Source organism: Bidens hawaiensis, unplaced genomic scaffold (assembly GCF_021521415.1).
Source record: "Bidens hawaiensis isolate Kalapana, Puna unplaced genomic scaffold, B.hawaiensis_p1.1 tig00017343_1, whole genome shotgun sequence".
In the NCBI taxonomy this organism is placed as follows: Eukaryota; Viridiplantae; Streptophyta; class Magnoliopsida; order Asterales; family Asteraceae; genus Bidens; species Bidens hawaiensis.
The window spans coordinates 186,236-211,400 of record NW_027492622.1 but is presented as its reverse complement, the minus strand read 5'-3'; the positions used below and the strand labels follow the sequence as shown (position 1 = coordinate 211,400).

The following is a 25,165-nucleotide window of genomic DNA, read 5'->3' as shown; positions in this document are numbered from 1 at the left end:
CTCTAAAACAACTCAAATCGATTTTTCTAAGAATCGGTGCTCCATCCATGCTCACCTTCACGTACAACTTTCTAACGACGTCGTTGCATATAGTCTTCTTTCGATGCAAACACACAGGCGGCCACCCTACCACCAAATCCACATTTTTGTTCTTCACTCCACCACTAGCATCCACCTCCCACCCGCCTCCCGAAAATACCCTCTTCTTATCCTTTCTCTCACCACCATTGTCGCCACTGCCACCACCGTCAGGTAACCCTAGTCTAAGTTCGGTAATTTCGAGCCCAAACAATTCATATCCCATTTTTTTCACTTTTTTTTTTCTATTTTGATAGAAACAATTAGAAGATGAGATAATTGTTGTAGCTTGTAGGTAATGCTTATATTTATACTTATATACACACACATATGAATGAGGAATATCGAATAATTGAAAGAGCAAAGGGGGTCAATTGTGTTAATGGTCGGTCACATGATCAAAGGGAGTGTGGTGATAGATTGCAACCAACAAAACATTAACGTACACTAGTTAGAAACCGGGATATTTTTGTTTAAATAAATATATAACGTATGTTGGGGGATAGTATTAATGTTGCAATAATCCCGATTAGACCCCGATTAATCGCTAGTCGTTACCCCACTGACTTGTAGCCAATTAATCCCCATTTGTGTCAAAATAGAAAATTTTGTATATAAAATTTCGAAAATGTATGTATGTATATTAGAAAATTTGCATATAAATTTCAATCTAATTAATCTCGATTAGTCCAAGTTAATCCTGATTACCCCTACCCCACCGTCCGACTAGCGCCTAACGATTTTTACAACACTGGATATTATTTAATAGGGTTGCTTAATTGTTGATTTTCTTGATCTTTGTGGCTGTTAGTTCAGTGTGGAGACAAACCATGTGATCTCTTGTCTTATCAAACACGACCAACTTTGTTACAATACACTCACACAGTGAGTCAATCATATACAAAGTAATTAATTAATATAACATTAGTTATTACAATATTTATTGCTTTAGTTGGTTGCATGTATCACAATGATGAAGAGATTCGTATAAGATGCCATAGCCGGAATATTGTATACTCTTTAATATATAATAGCTAATGGTTTTATGATTGACGTTAGAATAATCGAAACGAAGTCCGTTTTATCTAATGATGAGTTTAATTAAGCTATTGGGTACCTAGCATGGTGCACTTAAATTACATAGGATATCTGGATATGAACTACCATTACAATGAAAGACTCATTTATCATCGAAATTGATACGAATAAAAAAATATGGATGATTATAGGGATAGAGATTGAATATGGTTGCAATATATAGTTTCATTCATCTACATTATGAGTTGCTCTTAAGTTCTTCATTTGTGTAAACGTTTGACGATTAACAAACAAAAAGACTCTCCAAAATGAGTTTGTAGAACTTCGTCTACGATACATAGATACACAAGGATATAATCGGATTATTTTAATGATTTAACAAATAAACAATGTTACGAAAATTTGTTTGTTGGTAGAAGACAAAATACGTCATAATCTAAACTATGTTCATGTAGAATATGTTAAATTAAAGACTAACCCTAACTCACTTCATGTAAATATAGATTAAGATAAACATGGTCCACATGTAGTCATGGACAAATATGGTGGGCCATGGGCCTACGTAGATATGTAATGCACTAAAACCAAATTTTATGTTCCACTGGTATGAAACCCGAGCGATGCTGCGGCGGCAAGAATTTGCAATTTGATAATTGTTTATGTTAGTTTATCAATCCTTTCATGATATAGTGTATAGTATTTATTCATACGTATTCAAGTTATTTTACAAAAATGAGATAACATTGAGAAAGATACAAAGGATTTGTGTATATAAAAAAACCCTTAAAAAATAATAAAAATTAGAGAAAGAAAGAAAAAGAATAAAGAATATAATAAAAAAAACTCATCACTCAAAATTTAAATAAAAGAGAAAAAAATAAACAAGAAAAAACCAAAAATATTCCCCCCGTCTTCTTCATTCTAAAAAAATGTTGAAAAAAATATCATAGTGTATTTTTATTTATTTTCATCATTGATTGTGTCTCGTTTATTGATAGTGTCCTTTTTTTTAAATATTGTTTTATGTTAATCAACATTGTGTTATATTTTTCTCGGCATTATGTTATATTAGGTTTTTTATAGTGTTTTATTTATATTTTGAGTTATTATTTTTTTAATATTTTCCTTGAAATTTTTTAAGGGTTTCTTTCGAGGTCACAAATACTTCTCACACTGTTTGTTTTTGTCTTCCTTTATAGATTAACAGTTTTCCTATACTAATAATAGTTTTCTTAATCTTTAATGTTTTACAAAAGTTTATTACGTTACTTGTTGAATTGGTTCGGTTGATACATGTATGTTGGGTTGTCAATGAGCCGAGCCGAGCCAAGCTCGACTCGAATACATGTCGAGCTAGCTTAGCTCGAACTCGAAACAACCAACATGATTAAAACAGCAAAAAGAAAAACATAAAGCAATATAAAATATTAATAAATTATTTTCATATAATTTTAATTATGTTATTTAATATCAATCAGTAATAACAAATTTAGTATAGTATTTTGTATAAAATTGTTCCATAGTTTTAATTATCTCTTTGTTATCAGTGAAACCATAACATTTTTTTATCAATGTCATTGAAAGTTTGAAAATTTGTTCTTGTCACTACATTGAATTACGGTATTCCATATATTATTAACATAAGAATGATTTTGTAAACTTTAACAAAACAACATATAGTATTTATTTAGTTATTACTTTCACCCATAATAAAAACGAAAAAGACAGCGTAGGTCCCAACAAGCCTTATTATTATACGTTAATAATAATAGTCTATAAATTCGATGGTTTTCTTAATCGTTTAATGTTTTACAAAAGTTTTATTGATAGTGTCTTTTTTTAATGCCAAGTTTTAGCCTAGCCAAAATTCGGCCACATGTTCGAGCGATTTTTTTTTTCAAGTATTGGGCGAGCCGCGGGGTTTTTGGACACCCATAAATGTATATCTCACCAAAAGAATTACAACTCATATTCAAAATAATATTAATTGGAGTTTATTTATTTCTTTTTATTTTGTAATTTGAGTTGTATAATTGGGAAGACAGGTTTTGTAAATTATAATTTGATAAAGTCAAACAGGAGGCATCTTTATGAGATTAAACATTTTATAGGTTCATAATGCATATCTAAGTTTGTATTTTAATGCTTCATTAACTTGTAAATTATAATTTACACACTAGTGTTGAAAATTTTTTACATCTAAACGTCGAAAAAAATATGCACGTCGTAATATAGGTTTTGGTTCTTTTATAAACATAATATATTTAAAAATATTGAGAGAAAAAATAAATATATAAATTTGTCAAATTATTGGCTAAAGATGATGGGTAAAATATGCAACAATTTCTATATATTATAAAAGTCATATAAAGTTTAAGGGTAGTTATTGTAACTATAGTTAGAGAATGTAAATTTATTTATAGGTTTATAGTTGCATATCTAACTTGTACATTAATGCTTGATTAACTTGTACATTATAATCTACATATTGGTTTGGGAGATTTTTTATATCTAAACGTCGACAAAAATTAGCATATCGTAATGGTATGTTCAGTTTTTTTTAAAACATAATATTTTTAAAGATATAGACGGAAACAAAAACATAAATAAATTTGTCAAGTTTTTGGATAAAGATGAAGGTTAGATGTGTAACTATTATTAGATATTACAAATGTTATCTAAAGTTCAAGGGTAACTATTGTAACTATAGAAGGGTAATTGTTGTAACTACTGAATTAAATGAAAATCTACGGTTAGTGGATGTTGAGTAAAGACATAATTACCCTCAAATTTGAAAAAAATATATGCATTTACAATTGTACATATTGTATAATTGATTGGACCTTTTAAAATTTAAGAGGTCGTCACTCACTCTTTATATATAGTAGAGATAGAGATATTACCCTAACAAGACTATGTGCCTGAAAGATATGGTCCCTACTTCCTACTTTGGTCAGCCTGAATGTTGATTGATTGATGGTGTATGGATAGTATCTCAAAAACGTGTGCATACATGTGTCCATGGATACAGATATTTTATAAATGGAGAAATGGATGCCACGTGGATATGTTAAGGAGCCTCGACTGTGCCCTAAATCACATAATTTGATTATCCATGAATTCTTAAACCGTATGAGACATAACAATGACTTCGTGTTCTACTTTACGCTTGAATCGTAAGTCAAGTCGTAACTGTTTAGATAATAACACAAATGCAAAGACAAATGTCCATAACTCATCCACATTATATCTCCTCCCCTTTCACTTATATTCTATACTCTAAAAATTCCCCGTCTTGGATTAAATATCCGACCTTTCATGGCAATCAATATTGTCTGTTTTGTTCATAAAAAAACTGTCTTGTTCACAAAAAACTAACAGATACTCATAAGAGTAACTCGCATTTGAGCATTCTTAAAAGTGTCTTCTCTCATATACAATTATCACGCCCAATAAGCAATTAAGCATGGTTGGTATTTGAGACCTAGTCCACAGCTTTGCCTTATATCGGAGCAAGCTCTCCCTTTCTCATTGCCACTCATCTCTCCTATTCATAGCCAACAAGGAATTCGCTAGGATGTTATATCGGAGCAAGCCCTCTGTCTCGCTCTGCCATGCAGCCTCTCCATGTATGCGTCTTTGGCTCCAAAATTCACAAAATGCAGAGAGTTTACATAACAGTTCTATTACCAGCCGGTTTTAAGCAAATTACCAGCAGCAGTTGTTTACCATCACCTAACCAGATAACCCGCCAAATTATTGGTACCAAGTCCCAACACACACAATTGTTATACTATATCCCCACACACAAATAAAGAGTCAACTTGTTTATAGCAGCAAAAAGTGCTTTAATGCCAAAAATTTTATAGAATTTGTACAACATAAATCCAAACAAAAAAAAAACAAAGAATAAAAAGACAAGTACAACAAACTTATGAAATCTTCTCAACTTTCTTCTCATCTATCGAATAAAAATACTCAAAATTTTAAAACTAAAACAAAAAACATTTTAGTAGTGAACACAAACTAACAGTATACACATTTTAAAAACGAATCGTCTAAGAACACAAGTACTAAAGGGTGGTGGTACAAAGGTTGTTACTGTCTGTTTCATTTTGCCTAGGTCGGCTGTCGTGTTATTTCATCATTGTACCAACCCCGCAAAATGGTTTTGTCCCATTAGGAGATAGATGTTTGTCATTTGTTTATTATACCCATGAAATAATCCAAACTCTTGTGTTTATCTAGATTGCTAGATTGTTTAATGCATTTGATGGTATAAATTCAACTGAACCATTTTCGGTGTGCATTTGTTTGGAATCTTTGTTTGAAGCCTGAGTAGAGCAAAGTCTGCCTTCAAAGTAGGTTGAGTATGGAAAATATTCGGCACATCGAAGTTTCCATCCTGCAAAATAATATATATACAAGTTATACTAGATTAATAATATTTACCATATGTAATTAAATATTAAATTATTAATACAGAAAAAAATTAATAGCATTCAATAAATATTAAATCTATTACAGATTTAACCTCCATTTTTCAAAAATTAGCTCATTAATGGACAATTATTCAGTAATTGTATTATAAACTTAAGATGTTCATTTTGTCTTTAATTTTCAGATAAACAAATCAGGTTGTGATTTATCTCAATCATGTCAAATAAAAAGTAGAAGAGAAACAGGTCAAACCTAAAAGAACAGCTAAAACAAATATCATATAGGTAAAATTCAACTGAAGCTTATTTTTAATGTATACGCCATTACGGCTCTGAAATAGCTGTAATCGTAGTTTTAGATTATTATTACTGTTGTAATATTTAATAATCAACACATTAATGATCACCGTAGAAATTGACAGCTTTTGGTGGTCAACTAAACCAACTAGACTGGTTCGACCCGTACCAAAAAGTAATATGTTTCAACAAAAACCCAGTTTGACCCGTTCCCCGACACACTCATGTTCCAAACTCTGGCGTGAACTAAAGCCCAATTAAATTTCAGTATTTAACATTTCTTGTGTGTCTACTCAGTAAGAAATGTATGAAGGAAAATGATAGCAAACTTACTTTTTGCAGCATCATTATCAATTAAAACAGTCCCCAGTATTTTGTGAACTGCAACACAGTCTTTCAGCTTCCATTCTCTAACCGATCCGATTGATCCATTACTGACTCAAAAACAAAGCATCCAAGACGTTAGCCATTCTATCAAACTAACTGAAGAAAAAGAGATCAAATTGAAGTGAAACACACATGCACTCTTACCTAGACACAAAGTTATTGGCTGATTCTTCTATCAATTTAACCGCATCACCCTTGTTTCCTTCTAAACAATAAATCATCTCAGCAACTGCTGCTCTGTGCAACAAGGAATCTGCATTGCCACCAAGACAACCATCTTAGATGTAGAACAATGATCATAAATGTGGAACCCATATTAACAAGAGTATAACCGGTAGCATAATGTAAAAAAGAAAATTACCTTTATGTTGCTCTAGAAAAACAGTATTTGCTTCCATCAGAGATTTACCATGCAACTGACTAAAATAGAAAATGCAAAGACTTGATTAGCAGTAACTAAAAAGACAAGCCAGCATATGTTTCTAACTCAGAAGGTAATATCAACAATTAATCTTTTAAGCATCTAAACTTAAGGCCACAAAAGCAACATCCTATCAATCTGTCATGCCACAGGTTTGGTAGAAGCTAACTCCTAAATCAAACATATTAGAAAAAGTAACTGAACCAGTTTTTCTCAATGATGAGGTAACCTTCAGGAAATAATTTCAACAAAATAAGCCAAATCAGAACTTCAATATGATCTATGAATATGCAATCTATAATCTTTAAAATCAATTTCATATACTTTGACACCATAGAAATAACCTGAAAGTTGGTCGCTCTGCTTCTAAGACGCAAGAAATAAGTTTTTCACCATCAGTGGTAGGAGCTGGCATTGATGCAACTTCATGGAAAAATCTTATCTGTAAAAATAAAATAAAAAAATAAAACCATTGATCTTGAACAAAGAAAGCCATGTTCACTACTTTCTTATTGAGAAATGACGAGACCAAAGTATGAAATAAAAATGAAACTGGCAGCAATTAGATGATGTGTATGCAAAGTATCAACTTAATCTGCTTAATACAAAAACTAAACTTGCATACCAAACATTTATGAGCATCTGGGTTTTCAGGATCTATTCGTTGTAGCTGCTTCAGAGCCTGATAAAGAAAGGGGCAGTCAAGTTATAAGAAATATCAAATAAATCAAACTTTTAACTTACCTCTTCTGATAGAAAAATAGCTTCCAAAGGTAAATAGAAGTTCAATTATTAATCTAATCTTATTTGATAGACTCTTCATCGCTTTAATGTTTAGTTTTTTTATTAAATTGTGCATTAACTAGAAGTACAGTTGGAGCAATTTCATATATATATTCACAATTTAATAGTATCGTGTTTACGCTATCAAAGTACAGACTATAATACAAATTTCCCAATAAAAAGATAGAAGTATTTACTTATGACAGTGTGAATCACTGAATACAAATTATTCACAGTAATAAACAATAATGTTTTTTATATTCTTTATTCAGTGACACAGGGTGTTATATGTAACTGATTTTATTTTATTTAATATGAAACGAGTATATATTAAAATACTACCAAAACCATCTGTTTGTCATTAAGGCTTCCAAGAAAGCATCATGGATAGAATAAACTTACCTGCAGTGCTAGCAAAATCTTTTTCTTTCTCATATTTACTTCAAAAGAAAGCAAATGTGTTTCCAAGAAATCAGATGAATGTTTCTGCAGTAACTTCAGATACTTTCCAGCTTCCATTAAAGGATCTTCAGTCTAACATTTAAAAAAAACAGAATAAAAAAATTGTCAATAGATACATAAAGGATTAAAAAACAGAATAAAAAAATTAACAATTGCATCACAAAATGGGCACCTGCAAGAGTTTCTCTCCATGTGGATCCGGGTCAACTGGTTTGACCGATCGTTTCCCAGATTTAGAAACACCACCAGCATTTGCTTCCTCATTTTTCACTTCTGCCTCCTAAAAGAATTAAAGAAAAGAGTACAAATAAGATTTACATAAATGACAAAACCAAAACATTGTATTTGACTATATGTAACCCTAAGCTTAATACCTTTTTAGCTCGTGCTTCAGCCTTCCTCTGTTTCTGCCTCAATTTTTTCTTTTGAGCAGCAGGTAATTTCGCAAGTTCATCTTCTTCTTCTGTTGATGACTTTGAAGGAAAATCATACAGCTTGATGTAGCATCTGTATCAGTAATTAAGAATAAGAAAACCAACATGTAAAAGGGATATAAGAGAGAGAAAATAATAAATGAGAAGAATGTCTTAATTCATACTTTATAGCTCCAATTGCTGCTTTCCTAAAGTAAGCATGTGCATGAAGCCGATCTTGAAACCTTAACATTTCGATATAGGAACGCAGAGTCATTTTTCTTAAACAATAAGAATGGAAGTCAAATTGGTCTTCTGTGATGTCCGCATAATGTTTCTCCACAGCTAAGAATTTTTTTAAAGCGCGCCCAAGGTCACCCTGACGGATGTAACTTTCTCCACAAGCAATTTCATACCTATAAATGAAGATAAGTTAAAGATGTTAAAAAAGTTTTATGGATAACTATTAAGATTATAACAGACACCAACCACATGCATTGCATGTCATGAAGATTATTGTGCTGATCTCCATCTTTTGTGAACAATACAGCTGTCTTTTCGGCAAGTGGAACCTATAAACGATAGTAAAATTGGTAAATCAAACATCATAAACAAAACATATCAGGTTAAAGAAAAATATCATTTGACGCTATCAACCTGATCAGCTTGCAACATTCTTTTGGCACATTGGCTGTTTACATATCGATCAGCAAGATCCATGCACCTAGCTTCATCTGCCAGCTCAGCAGCGGCTGCAAAGTCCCCACCATGTTTTAATATTTTGCTCTGTGAATAAAATAAACTTCATTATTATAAGCCTCGTAAATTAACCTTCATTCAAACTGTATACAAAATGAAAAGGGGATAGTATAAACAAACCTTAACAGAGTATAAATCAATGACAGTTGGAGTGTGTTGCAAAGCCTCATCAATTTTAGCAAGAGCAACATCATACAGGCCAAGTCTGTCATAATGCTACACAAGCAAAACTATCTTATAATGAGCAACAAAAAAGAATTTTAAATATAAAATATTCATGAAGTGAGAACAAACTTGAGCCAAATAAAACAAGGTCCACATGCGTGTTGAAGGGGGCTCTTTATCCGATCTACATATTAAATCCAACACATTAATTTAGTGGTAATAAAAAATGTAAAGAAATTGTAGTTATTACATTATACTATATACACAAGCCACAATTACCTTCCAGGGTATCCACCAGTGGTTTTAATTGATTCCTCCAACTCAAGGAGTAACTTCTCAAGAATATTAGCCTGTAAAAAAAGGGTAGAGATTATCATAGTAAAAAAGAACTCATGAAGTTAGATGTTCCAGAAGTTTCTAGATGGTAGCTTGCACAAACCTTGCCAGGATGATCATATAGAGGAGAAAGATCAGAGAAAAGTGAAGGCACTCCCTAAAGTTTACATTACTAAAATTGTTAGGTGTCGTTTATCAAAAAGAAAAGAAAAAAAATAAAAAATAAAATAAAATTGTATGCACCTTTGTTAGAAGTGGCCTAATATAATTATCTGCTGCATCTCGAAACTTTACATCCTCCAGAAAATCTAAAGGGATTCTCTGAAAGCAAAGTGTCACACTTTAGATAATGAAAGATATACAATTCGAATAAAACATTAAGAATTTCGCGCTGTATGATGTATATCACCTTAACAGCAGAAGACCAAGTATACTGCTGCCCAAGAGACTTGTACAACAACTCCAACTGGTCAATTTCATCAGAAAAATATTGACCACCTTTTGAATATAGTCCAACACACTTTTGCAATCCTTCATAGTATCTAACAAAACAAGAGTCCAATTAATATCATTAATTTTCCCCTCACGGTAAGGCTCCAAACACTGAAACTATAAAATAAGTAAACATTTTTACCTGTAGTTGTCAGGATTCATTGATAACAAAATTCTATATAGCTTTTCACCTTCTTCAAGGCGATTAAGCTTCAAAAGAAGAGAAGCCTCCATTTCCTTGTAGGATAATTTATCAACCTATGATAATATTTGCAGAAGGTAATAAATTAGACCACTTTTTCATTTATATGATTCAAAAGAAAAGAAACATTGAAGTGATAACATACTATCTTTAATTCTTTCTTGCATAATTCCAGAAGGGCTTTCTCAAGCAATCCACATTCCTCTAACAAAGATACCTAAAGGACAAAAAATGCAAACAAAAAACGTTATATGCACATAAATATGTATTCCATGTTTAACTGCTCAATTGCCTGAAGATATACATCACTAATGTTTTGGCATGCATATTAGTACCAACTAAATCAGTAAACTAGTTACAAGTAAGGTAAGTTATTATGGTGTTGACTAATACAAATATTACCTTGTATAACAGCATTTCACCATGCTCACATTGTTCACTATCTGGAGGATAATTGTCTTCAAGAGTCCCTTCATATGCTTCAAGAATGTCAATTGCTTTCGATGCACTAGCAAAAGAACATGACGGGTCAATATGAAATTATAATATTTTGAGTGCCATATATGTATGATTGTGTGGGAAGAATAAAATTGTGATTGTAGATTTGTGGGCCCTGTTCACTTGATGAGCATAATAATTAATAGGGAAAGTGCATATATGTTACAATCTAACGTCAAGATTTCGTATTTGCTCCTCTATATTTCATAATAATATATTTCCCTTTTAAGACACTAAAAGTTCTCATTTCATAGTAAATAAACTTAAACCAGTTACTCCTAAGTTATAACAAACTATTTTCACATAGAAAAAAACAAAAAGAATACTATGCATTGAAATGATTCACAGTAATAGCATTGTTTTCCAATTCATTTATTCTGTTAAACATGCTGTACAAGTACTAAATTATATTATATTTAGTTATTTACTATGAAAAAGGTAAATATGAGACTTAGTGTTATGAAAAGTAAATGTCACATTATAAAACTTAAAGGGGTAAACACAAAAGTTTGAACTTTTATAAGGGCAAAGATGAAACATATCTCAATGAAACCTAAGCAAATTCACACTTATCATTGTAAAATAAGGATAATAGAAAGTTAAGGAATATAACCAAATATCACATTTACTTTGAGTTCAGATGCTGAGAAACTGCAAAACCAATCCAATTCATTCGATGACTTGGTTTCAGTGTCAGCAACTGTTGTCTAGTTTCAACAAAACCAGCCAAGTCTCGCATTTGTGCCTGCAAGTGGAGAATATGATACACGTGGTATACATTAATTGCATGAAAATATGAAATCGACCAATCAAAATGCAGCCTTCTTCTCTTAAGATTTTAATAGTATAAACTATAAAAGTCCTACTAGATACTAATTCATAATCAGAAAACAAATTCACCTTAATCACTTAACAATGATAAAATGCCAGCTCTAACTCTACCCAGTTGAATCCCTCTTAATCACTGTATGAATTTAGCTTTTAGGGTTTTAAATCACATTTAGAATTTTACATGTTTGACTTAACCCCCAACATCACTACATCTCTTTTAGAACAACAAAAGCTCAAAAGATAACTAATGCAGCTATAGTATAAACCCCAAAGATATATGCATATTAAGGCAATTCCCTACGGAATAATTCCAACTTTAAAACAGGGCATTACATAATTCACCTAAACAATAAATGTCAACAGAAAATATTCAATATCGCATCTTCCAAATCCTTAAACTATGAGGTGTCAACAGTCTCCATATCAGTATGCAGACTCATAGCAACTCCAAACGAGAATAATACTTATGTAAAGAAGATTTATGTGGTGATATGATACCTGCAATAATGATAGGTCCCTCAGTATTTCAATGTTATCTGGATCTATCCTCAATGCATTCCGGTAACACTTTATTGCCTCCCTATACTCTCTATCTGAACGATAGAGAAGACCATACACGTGCCAGCAAACATGGCTTTTCAAATCATTCTGCAATAAAATAAGATATTGTAAAATTCATATCATACCACAAAACTTGCACTTACAAAAATATTTAGTGACAGAAAGAAGAAAAAAATCTGACCTTTAATCCCAATCGTACTAGCTCGTATGCCTCTGGCTTACGATCCATACAGTTCAATGTTAATCCTTTCATCGAAAGAGTTTCTAGAATCAAAAGTATCACGAATGAAAGAATTTTAATAACCAGAAGACAAAAATAAAATAAAAAATCATAACTACTCAACCTATAGGCTTGTGATTTTATTTTGTGAAAGTGATGTGTTTGTACATATACGACCGAGGAGCAATGACACAACAGTTCAAAATAACTAAGTTGAAATAAATTTCTCAACTGTAGCTCGCTCTGTTCGAGAAACTGCATATTTAGAACACAAGAGCTATATCTAATCTGATTTTAATTCTTACACGTTACAACAAATATGACTAATATCATAAGCAGCTCTCTAGTCTAGTATGCAACATATAAAAATAAAAAGAGTGCTGCATTGTTTAGGAACAGCAGAATGTGAGTGTTACTGTATTGACTAAGACAAGTATCATCAAGGCTAACAACTAAAATTTGCATTAGGTAATAAATAACTTGTAAGAAACAAACCTCCATGATTTGGAAACTTCTTCAGTATAGCATCTGCAGCCTTCAGCCCCTTCTTGTACTGTTTTGTTTCATACGATTTCTGACAAACATATAATCATTTCATTAGCAAACCACTCACCAACAAAACAAAATGATTTAGAAATCACACATTTGAAGTAAGCATGCTTGTATTTTAATTAGAATGTAACATCAGGTTAAGTAGCTATTTCAATGTCACATATCAAATTGCATGACCAGTAACGATGGCAGCATGCTGCTAGACTCCATAACAATTATATTATTACTTAATAATTGCACGGCAATAAAAAAGTGTTAATAACTACTAAAACTACACTGTGAATGGCACAATTAACGAGCTAGACATAAGCTAGGGTTTCTAACGAAACAATAAATCGATACACTAATTAAATCCATACGGATTGAAAAACTTACGACAATTAGCTTGAAGAGATTGGCCTCTTTTGGAGGAAGCGAAGCGCCCATTGTTGTAGATTAAATTAAACGGTTCAAGAGAGATAAGCAGATGTAGGACACACGGCGGTTTGTTTGATGTTCAGTTAGGTCACTGTAGATAGATGAGAAGAGTGGTGGTGGCGTGGCGTCTATCTGCTGCAACCCTACTACTACTCATAGGGTGAGGGAGACGCAACGAAGGTTTGCGAGTGTTGATAAACTACGAGGGGTGTGTTTGTAACTCTACCGCACTCGGTTTGGACCTGGTTAAAAATTACTTAATTGTGAATTCGGTTTTCGACTTTTCGGTTCAATTTTTGGTTTGATAAGATGTGAACTTTATACTTACCTTCTTTTAACGGCATTAGCTTGGTGACAACGGTGTCTCTCCCAAATGATTATAATTTGTAGGTTATAACACTTATCAACCTCTCCTTACCCAAGTTCGATAATAGAAAGTAGTGTTCTCGTCATTTTAATGGCATACAACATTTATTGGATTCAAACTTGGGACCTCCAAGGGGGAAAGCCTCATGGCAAAACCGTCTGACTGACCACATGGATGAACCTACGATGACCATTATTGACCAGTTTTACATTTACTAAAGACATTGTCTCAAAACTTGCGATTGACACGAAGAAGTAATGCTTTATAAAGTCGGCTTGTCTCGTTGTCTATGAGCATAACAAGATAATTGTCAGCTTAAAACAATTATATAAGAATACTAAAAAAGACATTGATAAGATTTTACATATAGAGAAGATGAACACAAGACTCTTTCCTATCTATGAACCAAATCTAGGACATCCAAAGCAAAGCACATAATAATGTTTATCGTGATTCTCATTTGAGATGGGTTGACATTAACCTTTCAATGAACCAGTTACAAGATCACATAACGGACTTGAATCTTTTTTAACTATTACTTTCTACAACACAAATAATTAAACATTGCACATGGTACACCCGCAAAGCACATAACAATGTTTCTCATTTTTTTTTTGAAAGATATAACAATGTTTCTCATGATTCTCATTTGAGATGGGTTGGCATTAACCTTCCAATAAACCGGTTACAATACCACTTAGCGGACTTGAATCTTTTTAAACTATTTACTTTCTACAACACAAATAATTAAACATTTTTTTTTAAATCCAAATTTCCTTTCAAATAATTAAACATATTTAAACATTGCACATGATACACCCAGTCACATACAACACACTTAGCTACTCAATATGCCACATAGAATGTTCGCAGTCCATCTAAACGATTTTAATACAAATTCTAAACCGAACTGCTAATTACTCTTTTGAGAAACAACAAATTCAACCGGACAAAAGAGTAAAACAAATTAAACCAGACGGTTTTACCAGTTTGATGGTTTTGTTTAGCTTTTTTTTTTCTTTTTTTACAAAATTATAACTTTATAGTATAAAAACATTAAAATAGTAAGATGATTAACGATTATAACGCAAATTCATTTATAATAGTTATACATAACTTTTGGCACTGAAACTGTAAATAGTGCCTGAAAACTTCTCTCAAAACTGAATCCGGTTACCTAATCCACTGGCATAGTATCATGTGGTCGAATCAACTAAAGAAACGTGCCAAACCTTCAAAAGAACCGAGCCACTTGACGAAAAAGGTCAAACACAAAGGCCCGAAAGCCAACTCTCTGCTTTTTAGATAATACAAAGTGACTGTTCATAAACACCATGAGACAGCAGGCAAAAACTTAGAGCAATCAACTATGGTAAGTGGTTATCATTTAGGAATGCTGGAAGCAACACTATCATATGCTTCCTTTACTTCATCTTCTGTCATCTCAATTGTATCATCACTATCATAATTTTCTGTTTTTCCACTTTTTTCGACCTTTGCTCGTTTATTTTTATCGGTTGGTTTTTCATCTTCTGATTTTCCGAGCTCAAATTCATAAATGCGTTTGCACACGATAGCTTGGTGGTAAACGTCTTTTTTAACCGGACTATCTCCAGCTATATCGAGCTTGTTCAGCTCATCAACGACCCGTGGGACAAAACTTCACTCCTCAAGTATTTTTCCCATGCCCTATAGACATAAGGTTAATAACTTAAATATATAAAATTTACTTACAAACATAAAAATTTACATACCCGCCCCTCCTTGAGAGAATCTATTGCATCCTGTAAACATGTCAAGATTCCTTCAGCTGCTATCTTCTTTATCTCACTTGAATCAGGCTGAGTAATGCAAATGAGTGAGCTGCCTTATTAATATGATTATATTTCTAATATAAATCAGAAAGACCAATATGCCTTACCTTTTCCTCCTGACTGTTTAATCATGACATAGTTTTTTTCATGTCATCGATTGCCCATTTCTTCACTTCAGAAGTTAAAAACTCTTTTCTAGCAGGCTTATGGGCTGTCTGTTGTTGACTCTGTTTCAGACATCACATACAAAAATGTCATTACAACTGTTATATGTTGCTCAATTATAAAACTAAAAAAGCAAAATCAACCTTGCTCGAGGTAGAAGCTTGTGGCTTTGAATCTATAGAATTATCTGCTTTCTTATAAGGGCTCTTTGATGAAGACTGTTTTGGATCTGCAAGCACCAATAAAATCAGGTGTCAAATGCAAAACAGAAACAGTTTGCAAGCCCTTAAACTTGATGAGTGGAAAACAGACTCAAGAGAAAAAAGAAACGAAAAAAAATCACAAAATGCAAATTTTAGTTGCATATCAAGTTATCAACAAAAGACGTTTAAATTCAATACTACGCTTATACATTGGGAACTACTAAACAAATGATTAAATGTAAATAAAGTTACAAACTTGATTTTGAAGAAACTTTTGGGCGTGCATCGGATGTCAATTGACGAACATGTACATGATCAATATGCTGGAATGGTAAAACCAAGTACAGATAGTACAGTTATCAATGTCCGACTACACATATGTATGTATGCACGCATGTTTGTGTGTATAGAGAGAAAGAGACCTTGGCTAGGCCCAGTGGAGCTACTTTGACGCCTCCATGGTTTACCAGCATGCAAAAGGAAAGGTTCAATAGCAACAAGCTGTTTCTGTTCATAACACTCTGTTATCCATCCCTAAATAACATTATCAACTTTGTAAGATACTCGGTACAGACTGACAGCCATATATCAAATAATACAATAGAATATCACATAGTGGTACTGGTTTAAAGTCCAAGTGCAAAACCGTAACTGGTCTTAAGAATAACCCTATCAGGTTCAAACTTTAATGTTTGAATAAAACAGGCTTTAAACTTATACACAAGAACCGATGTCGCAACAACGAATAAACATTCTTAAATGAAAAGTTTGATAAGAAGTTAACCTTAGAGACAATGGTTCCGTTATCAGCCTCAACTTGTCGAAACTTCGGAGTATTAACAAAAGCACAGACTAGCAGTGTGCAATTGGCGTTCCAATCACCTTGATACTGAGCCCCCATTTCCAATGCTTGAGACCGTAACGTGCTGCGTTCAGGGTTAACAAACCCTGAAAGTACAAACACAACCCCTTCCTACAGTCATAAAACATAATATCAAGAAACGTACAATAAATAATAATGTAACACACAGTTATAGACTGGCTTGTACCATGAGTTTGGAGAACTTATTAGCGGTTTGATCGGCAGGCCGTTTATCTTTGTGATTATTATTAACCGGTTCCTTACGGTCGGAGTTTTTATCGGCATCCCTTGAGCTCATCCATGACGGGAGAGCCCGCCCTGTGGCCTTATGACTTCCGGAATCAGGCATGTCCTACTTGATACAAGTTTTACACTAGTTATTCAAAATGCCTAAAAAGGTTGATTAATGACATAATAGACCAAAATAATCAGTAATTGATTTGAAATTTTATAATATAATAATGAAACTGCTGCGAATATGAAGCAATCAAGTACTTGATAGTACGAATTAGGTTTAGCCTATGACTAAATCTGGAAGGCTGAAATAAAGATCCGAACCTATAGAGAGACTAATTGATTGGGAAGAGTACAATTTGAGGTTCGGTCGGTGGCTAATGAATGGGTATTATATTATTTATACGCAATATATCCGTGAAAACTGCACATGCTTACCGGTTGTTTCAGTAACGGTCGCCGGCTGTGGCTTTGCTCCTCTAGGAAAAGGATGACTTGGTGGTTGTATAACCCAGAACTCACTTACACATCCACGTGTCAAGTGTCATGATGACTATGGTTAAGTTGATCCACAGGTGTTTTTGTTTTAACAAGTAAAGGTTGGTTAAAATGATATATCTAACTTATCCGTTAACTAGGGTGTTGGTTAACAAGTTTTAAATAGCTAGTTATGGATGATGGAAGAGATAACAAAAGATAGATAAAAAAGTTTGATTGGTTGTTAGTTTGATGGTCCAACTTTTCTCGTTACTGTGTTATCAGATGCTCCATACTGCCAGACTCTAACGTCACTTAGCGGTGTAGCTAGTGCTAAGGGTCAGCCAGCTTAGCGTAACATTAAGTCACCCCACCACACACACACACACACCGGCCGACCTAAGGGCACATGGGCACGGGCAGTGCCAGTCACTGAAGGAACCTGCTGGAGATCCATACCACCAGTGGATAACTCATCGCAAACCACCATTACCCGCCCATTATATATCTATCTCTCTCCTCTGCATACACAAACACATTTCTCTTTTTGTCTCGCCCTTCGTCTTTCTAGCCAACAACTAACCAAAATCCATTTTTCATATGTGCATCCGAAAGATTGTTATAGTGCCGGAACGAAACTTAAAAATTAAATTTGTCAAATTAACATATTTAAAATATATAAAAAAAAGTAGTGACATTCGTATAACGTATTAAAAAATATCATATTTAAAACAATGTGTATTCCGCCTGTAAAAACCCAGGAGTTGGTAAAACCCAAACGTTGTAGCGGGATCTCGACACATATTTGGTCGATATTTGTTATGTTCGTAATGGTGTAAACAACGTTGGTAGAACCCAAGAGTTAAAACCCAAAAATTAAATTAGTCATGTTAAGAAATAAAATTTAACATATATAAAAAATAAAAATGTTTAAAATGACTAGTAACTAGTCAGTAAAACACGGACGTTGGTAAACCCTAGCGTTGTCGGGAAAAAAGTTGTAAAAAACACCGACGTTGTAAAAAAAGTTGTCTATAGTAATAATACGTGTGATGGACCAAATCCCAAATGTCAATGGTATCGTCGAATGTGCTTACAATGTTTCCTGAAGTGGATCACAAAAGATGTCAACTAAACACCACTTGAGAGCACAGATAACAACGTCTATAGACAAAGACGCCATCCATATCTTCTCTGTAAATAAATGCTACAGCCGCCAATGTTCAAGGGATGAGCCCATTGTTGTATATTTCAATTTAAATATTATACATAGACTAGTCATATAGTTTGTTATAAATATATCTATCATATCAAGATTGTGGCAACAGAAAAATTCCAACACCAGTGTCTTCTTACAAATACTATTATATCAAAATTGTAGCCAACAGATATTCATTAGTCGATAGAAATAAAAATCACTCGATTGCAGCAACATGTTGTACGTTGATTATGTCTATAAATAGTCCATTTTCAAATTCAAACATATTCAACAACAATTTCATGGATCGCTTTCAAGATCTTCCTCATGATATTGCACTTCAGTGCTTTATTCGGGTTCCTTTTAATCAATTTCACTCTATGCGATCCGTATGTAAGGCGTGGAAAACCGAGGTTGATTTGCCCGAGCTTCTCCGGCTCCGGAAGTCCACAGGAAAAGCTCAATCTCTCGTGGTTCTTTCTCAGGCGAAGAAGGTGAATCCAGCCGGAAAAAAGAAGTGTTTGGATGCTCCGGTCTACCGGTTGGTGGCATTGGAGCCTGAAACGGGTAGATGGTCCGAGATACCGAGTTTACCGGAGTTTTCAAACGGATTGCCGTTGTTTTGCGGGATGGTTGCTGTTGGGTCGGATCTGGTTGTTATGGGCGGGTACACCCCAGGGACTTGGGACTGTCTTAATTCGTTTTTTTTTTATTTTCTCTCATCCACGTGGCGTCGTGGTGCTGACATGCCTGGTGGGCCCGTATCGTTTTTCGGTTGTGCTGGCGACGGTTATCGGACGGTGTTTGTTGCCGGTGGGCATGATCTCGAGAAAAAGGCGCTTAAATCCGTATGGGCGTATGACCTGGCGAATGACGACTGGACCCAGTTACCTGACATGGAAAAAGAGCGTGACGAGTGTGAATGCTTGTTCTACCGTGGTAAGTTACACGTCATCAGTGGGTATTCAACAAACATGCAAGGTCAATTCCATCAAAGCATAGAGGTATATGACACGTCAACTAGAAAGTGGTCAAAACGTAATGACGTGTTATCAGAGACCACGCACACTCCCAACATTTATGTTGAAGGTACTGATAAGAAACTATATACATGTCATGCTAATGACGTGGTCGTGCTAAAAGATGGCACATGGCAATTTGTTGCAAGACTACCTGTTAAGGTGACAAACATGTTGTACCTAGTATCGTTCCTAGGGCATCTCTTGTTGATCGGTACACCAAAATATGGCGGCCTAGTAATGTTTATAAGATGGACTTAAATGAGCGTGTATGGACGAAAGTGCACATGCCGGTCGAGTACTCTGGTCGTGTTAAGTCTGGTTGCTGTTTGATTATTTGAGTTATGAATGATAAAATATTAAATTATATATATATCAAAAGATTAAAGTATAGTCTCGGTAGAGCTTCAACAGTAAAGTTTACGAGTTCTTATATACTACATTTAACGATATAGCCATAATATTAAGATAAATATGAAAAAGAAAAAAAATAACCTAGTGAGTTCGTATTTGCTTCAGTTCATTTAATATGAACGAGTGGGCAATATTAGATCTTAGATACAAAGTTCATGTTTTTATGGAGTTCTCATTGCAATATTTAACAAAAACTAACAAAAATATTTATTTAATACACAATATATTTAATTAACCAAATCGTCACAACTTGAACATGTTATGGTGCCTAGGGTTACTCCACAACCCACAATAGCCTTGTTGCCCTATTTTATTTAACGTTTCTCATCTAACTTTTTATCACACTTTTGTTGTGATTTGTTATTATGAGTACCCGTCAGACTGGTTGATTCTTTTTTTTTATGATTGTACGATGAAGAAACACTAATGGACCCCGGGCAGATTACGGATAATCTGGGGGTTAAATAGATGTTTCCCACGAGGGGTTAGATCCGGCAAAGATGGTTCTTCTGATAACCTGCAAAACAGACACCGTGAGCTCGTCACTGAGAAGAGGGGGGTTCCTCCTTGTGACCACCCTCCGGCGTGAGAATCAGACTAGATTGCTCTTGAATATAAGTATATATTAAGAGATTGCTAGAGCAGATATCAGGTATAATATGTAAGATACAAGATAGTATATGATAAGATGAGATGATCATACCATTTGGGGTATTTATAGCCGAAGGTAGGTTTCCAAGAAGGTATAGCCGGCTGAATAGTATTCCTGTTCTACCAACTGTGGCCTACGCACGTGCCATGCTGGTAGTTGGTGGGTAGGCAGCGGCTGATAGTGACCAGGCCTGCTGTGTACTATTCCTTTTCCACCAACTGCCGGCTATGCACGTGGTATGACAGGAGTTGGTGAGTAGGCAGCGGCTAATAGTGACATACAGTACAAGAGCATGCTGCTCGCCATACTGTTGTCAATGAGCTGTCGTATCTTTGGTCAGATCTTTTGCCCATACCTCGTCAGGTACAGTACAAAAGATCTTCCCGTATCGTACGGACTGGCTTATTTGGGCGGGAGTATTCCCCCTCCCGCCTTTGTGCGGGATTGTTCCCGGCTTTGCTCATTCCTTCAGGTGACAACTGAATTATTGAGAGCTGTGCCTTGTGCGTGTAGCCTTGCTGCGCGGGTGGCCTTCCCTGATGGCTTGTATCCGCAACTGCGGGAACAGGCGGAGTACTTCACCATTGGGAGGCATTTCCTGCGGGAACAGCTTGCGTACTGCGCGTAAGGACGTCACGTCTCTGAGCATGGTGGGTCCTGCGGATCCAGTTAGTTTCTGCGCAGACGTCTCTCTTCAAGGTGAGTCCTGCGGGTCCAACTGGGCTCTGCTGGGACCTACCTCTTCAAGTCCCCCCAGTCCAATGTTCTTCTCATGAATGTTTAATAAAATGAGGTGAACTTTTGGACTTAAGCAAAGGGTTTTGAAAAGGGTTTAGTTTTAAGGTTTTCCATGGGGATTCTTCCCGCGGAAGTCCTTATGTCACTTGCAGAAATTCCCGACTTTCCTGCTTGATCTTTGGGTATGATGCGGGTAGGTCTGTAACCTCCTCGCAAGTCAGGAGCGTTGAGTCCCACTTGTGTGGATTCTCCATGAGGTTTTGGTAGTTTTGAACATAGTGATCAATTATGTTAAAACCACCAATTCCATCCTGGAGCTTCAAACAATGTAGTTCTCGACGTTCCCGCTATGCGGGGATGTTATTCCCGTTTCCGCAAGCATTGCCCAGAAGATCCTTCTTGGTTTCAATTCCCTGCGGAGCGCTAGGTATGTGAAGGGTTTTGCCTTGACACTGTACCCGCACTCGTCTTACGGTTACTTTACTTCCATGGTATTCCTGGCGTCAATTCCCTGCGGGTGCTAAGTATGTGAAGGGTTTTGCCTTAACACTGTACCCGCACCCGTCTTATAGTTACTTGGTTGCCAAGGTATTCCTGGCGTCAATTCCCTGCGGGTGCTAAGTATGTGAAGGGTTTTGCCTTAACACTGTACCCGCACCCGTCTTATAGTTACTTGGTCGCCGAGGTATTCTTGGCTTCAATTCCCTGCTGGTGCTAAGTATGTGAAGGGTTTTGCCTTAACACTGTACCCGCACCTGTCTTACAGTTACTTGGTTGCCAAGGTAAGGGGTATTTTCCCGCTTACTTTTGAATCTTTTTGAATTTTTGAAATTCGAAGAGTTGGTGAAAGGATAAGAACAGTCCAAACTGTTGAAAAGTCGTGCGACGGTTTCTTCTGACTGTGTCAGGACGTGCAGGAAGTTATGGTGACGTGATAGTACATGGTCATTCCAGACGCTTTTTCAGGCGCGTGGGCGCGATTTTCGGGCGCGTGGCCGCGAAATTAATGGCACGCGTCCTTTCAACAGCTGTTGCCAGCTTGCTTTTTGCCACGTGTCATAGTTTCATTGCACCTGCGATTTCTCTCTCTTCCGCATTAAATTCATCGCATTAATTGTGATTAGTATATAAAGGGGGAGAGGGTCCTTTGTAATCCACACTTTCACTTCATCTTCAAACGATTTCCGGCGAATACTCACCTTTTCAGTCGAGCATTCTCTTGAAATCGTTTTCTTTCATACCTGCAAGATGTCTTCTCACGATCTTGAGGCTACAGCCCAGGAGGCTGGGGTGTACGCCGATGACAAGAGTACTGCTGGCGAGTGCCAGTGTGCTCTGCCTGTCGATCTATATCAGTACATCGTCAGGAAGTTCATGCTCGAGTCTTTCGAGCCTGAGTTTCCTGAACCTCATCAGACGGTGTATGATGCTCCCAGAGGCAAGATCGGGGTATATGCCGCATTCTTTGTCTATTGGAATCTTAGGTTCCCCTTGACGAAGTTTGTGTACCGTGTTCTGGAGAGGCACGGTGTGCACCTGACCGAGGTACACCCGATGGCGATCGCAAAGATTCGCCACTTCGAGTGGGTGTGCCGGATTCTGGGCGTTGAGCCCTTCGTCGACCGCCTGATGACCTTCTACTCTTGGAGGTGCATCCAGGGGTGGTATACTCTGATAACCCGGATCAAGGGTTTGAAGATTTGCGCAACCGAGCGCAGTCTTCGTTCATGGAAGCGGGAGTTTTTTTATATCTCCGCTCGCGCCATCCCCCTTGCCATGAAGTTCAAGAATGGGCAAGCACTCCCCAGCCTTCACGCCTCCAACTACCAGGAGGCGGAATGGTTTTCAAAGATTTCCCGAGTCCAATCTCCGGTTTACCGCTTTGCGGAGTCCGGGATGGTGATGCTCGGGATGAGCCGGGTGTGGAAGGATGCGGAGGCGCAAAAGATCCCGATCGTCCTTGAATACGGTTTGAACTCTGTCCCTTACGGTATGCTTCTGTCTTCTTTGTTTATATAGGTTTGTCTTCTAACTGTTTTTCTTTTATTTCAGAGGGGAACGACTTGCAATCGCTCTTGCATCCGCGGGAGGCTGATAGTCCCGCTCGGATGGGTACTCGATCTAGATGAGAACGAGTTGCCCATCCTTGAACAGACGGCGGATCGGTTCGTGGAGGTCTACCCGCCAGGCCACGAGATCCTGAGCGCCAGGCGGCCAGGTAAGGCGTTATTCAACCCTCGACCCCTCAATGCTGAAACCTCTGCTGGAATTCCTCTAATCTTGTGTTCTGATGAGGAATCCGCAGATGGTCCTCCGTTGGTGCGGAAGAAGAAGGCTGCCGGCGGGAAGGGGAAAGCGAATGTGGCCTCCACTGCCGATCCGGTGCCTCGGTCTGATTCAGAGACCGATAGCGAGGAGGTGGCGGGGAACCCTGGTGGTGATAAGACCACTTCTCCGGAGGCTGCGACGACTGTCACCTCCAGAGAGCCCAGGATGACGACGGTGAGCGGCGTAAAGAGGCCGGCTCCATCGGGTTCGTCCCCGCCTGTCCGCACTTTTAGGCTCAAGAAAACCCGTAAGTACAAACTTCCTTTATTTTTGACTTCATAGCTTTCCATCATTAACACTTATCTTCTTTGTGCAGGCGTGGATGCTACCGCATTCCAGGGTGGAGCGGGGAGGAGTACCTCCGGACCCATGACGGTAGGCTTGGTCAGCCTACCTGAGGCGACGACCCAGGCGGCTGCGCCTGCTTCCGTTGGTTCAGTTGCTCACCCCGTTGAGCCAACTGTTCCAACTGTGATGACATCACCGCCGGCTGTCAGTGCCATATTTACTGAGTCTTTCACTGAGCCGGCGGTTACTTTTTCTGCGGACTCCGCAGCGGCGACCACGGTTGTGAGTTCACCTACGGTGAGTTCACCTCCGTTGGTTTCTACTACCGCGGCGGCCTTCACCATGCCTCCTCCGTCATCGGCAACGACGGCCGATCCTTCAGGTATGCATGGGGCTTCTCGCCAACCTCTGCCTCCTTCCCATCTACCTGACCTCTTGGACGGATTTCCCTTGGGTTCAGGTGATGGGTTTGGCGGCTATCGGCCTGTTGTCGACCCTACAGGTGCGTAGGGTTCTTTTGGCCTTTTTTTTTTTTTATTATATATCATCTTTTCCTAACTGCTTTTTGTTTTTTGCAGTGTCGGATTCCAATGAAGTGTATGTTCCACGATGGAACATCCGCCGAGGAACAACCCTTCGTACGCCTGTGGAGAGTGGGCTCGTCACGCAGCTCCCAGCGGTGCGTTGGAGGAAGCTATGGCTAGCTACCAGGAGGGTAGGCTAACCAATGAGCTTCGGATTCTCCTGGCCCGGATGCAGCCGCGCGTCGAGCTGCTTTGTCGTGAAAATGACAAGTTACAAGCAGCTCGTATTCAAGAAGTAGCTCAGGGGCGGGCTGTCCGGGAGGAGAACGTAAGGCTTACCGCAGTGGCTGCGGAAAAGGAGAATGCCTTCAAGGCCCTCGAGGTTGAAGTTCAGGCCCGGCTCGAGGCCCGTTCCAAGGCTGCCCAAGCTGTTAACGAACAGCTTCGGCTGGCTAAGGAAACTGCAAGGAACGCAACTGAGAGGGCCACCAAGGCTGAAGCTGTTGCTGAGCCTTTACGCCTCGAGAATGA

The 25,165-nt window shown here is 36.8% G+C and overlaps 1 protein-coding gene and 3 pseudogenes across 2 annotated transcripts; 1 reads left to right on the top strand and 3 right to left on the bottom strand.

Moving 5' to 3' along the window:
• Positions 1-55: 55 nt before the first annotated feature.
• LOC143553628 (auxin-induced protein AUX22 pseudogene) lies at positions 56-304 on the bottom strand (annotated as a pseudogene).
• Positions 305-5,053: 4,749 nt separating this feature from the next.
• Positions 5,054-13,509, bottom strand: LOC143553622 (N-terminal acetyltransferase A complex auxiliary subunit NAA15-like). Its single transcript, XM_077043570.1, has 26 exons — positions 13,310-13,509; positions 12,878-12,956; positions 12,344-12,426; positions 12,100-12,249; positions 11,400-11,515; positions 10,675-10,780; positions 10,418-10,489; positions 10,213-10,328; positions 9,988-10,120; positions 9,822-9,899; positions 9,682-9,735; positions 9,522-9,592; positions 9,372-9,426; positions 9,198-9,293; positions 8,976-9,104; positions 8,808-8,890; positions 8,504-8,734; positions 8,280-8,412; positions 8,078-8,185; positions 7,846-7,977; positions 7,286-7,342; positions 7,005-7,102; positions 6,601-6,659; positions 6,384-6,492; positions 6,186-6,286; positions 5,054-5,521 (listed from the first exon to the last, which is right to left on the bottom strand). Exons 1-26 carry the CDS (start codon positions 13,358-13,360, stop codon positions 5,361-5,363), a joined length of 2,661 nt encoding a protein of 886 aa, XP_076899685.1. The 5' UTR covers positions 13,361-13,509; the 3' UTR covers positions 5,054-5,360.
• Positions 13,510-15,000: 1,491 nt separating this feature from the next.
• LOC143553614 (DNA-repair protein XRCC1-like) lies at positions 15,001-17,540 on the bottom strand (annotated as a pseudogene). Its single transcript, XR_013138860.1, has 8 exons — positions 17,435-17,540; positions 16,950-17,152; positions 16,685-16,873; positions 16,323-16,434; positions 15,841-15,926; positions 15,640-15,759; positions 15,473-15,559; positions 15,001-15,407 (listed from the first exon to the last, which is right to left on the bottom strand). The product of XR_013138860.1 is annotated as a DNA-repair protein XRCC1-like (transcript).
• Positions 17,541-18,801: 1,261 nt separating this feature from the next.
• Positions 18,802-20,037, top strand: LOC143553613 (F-box/kelch-repeat protein At1g15670 pseudogene; annotated as a pseudogene).
• Positions 20,038-25,165: the final 5,128 nt, after the last annotated feature.

Bases quoted from the DNA above. Each gene is read 5' to 3' on its own strand.
- LOC143553622 (XM_077043570.1), bottom strand. From the start codon at position 13,360: ATGGGCGCTTCGCTTCCTCCAAAAGAGGCCAATCTCTTCAAGCTAATT. The intron at 8,891-8,975 runs GTTGATAGCGTC...TATCGTTTATAG, and splicing joins GAATGTTGCAAGCTGATCAG to GTTCCACTTGCCGAAAAGAC. The intron at 8,186-8,279 runs GTATTAAGCTTA...TAATTCTTTTAG, and splicing joins CTGAAGCACGAGCTAAAAAG to GAGGCAGAAGTGAAAAATGA.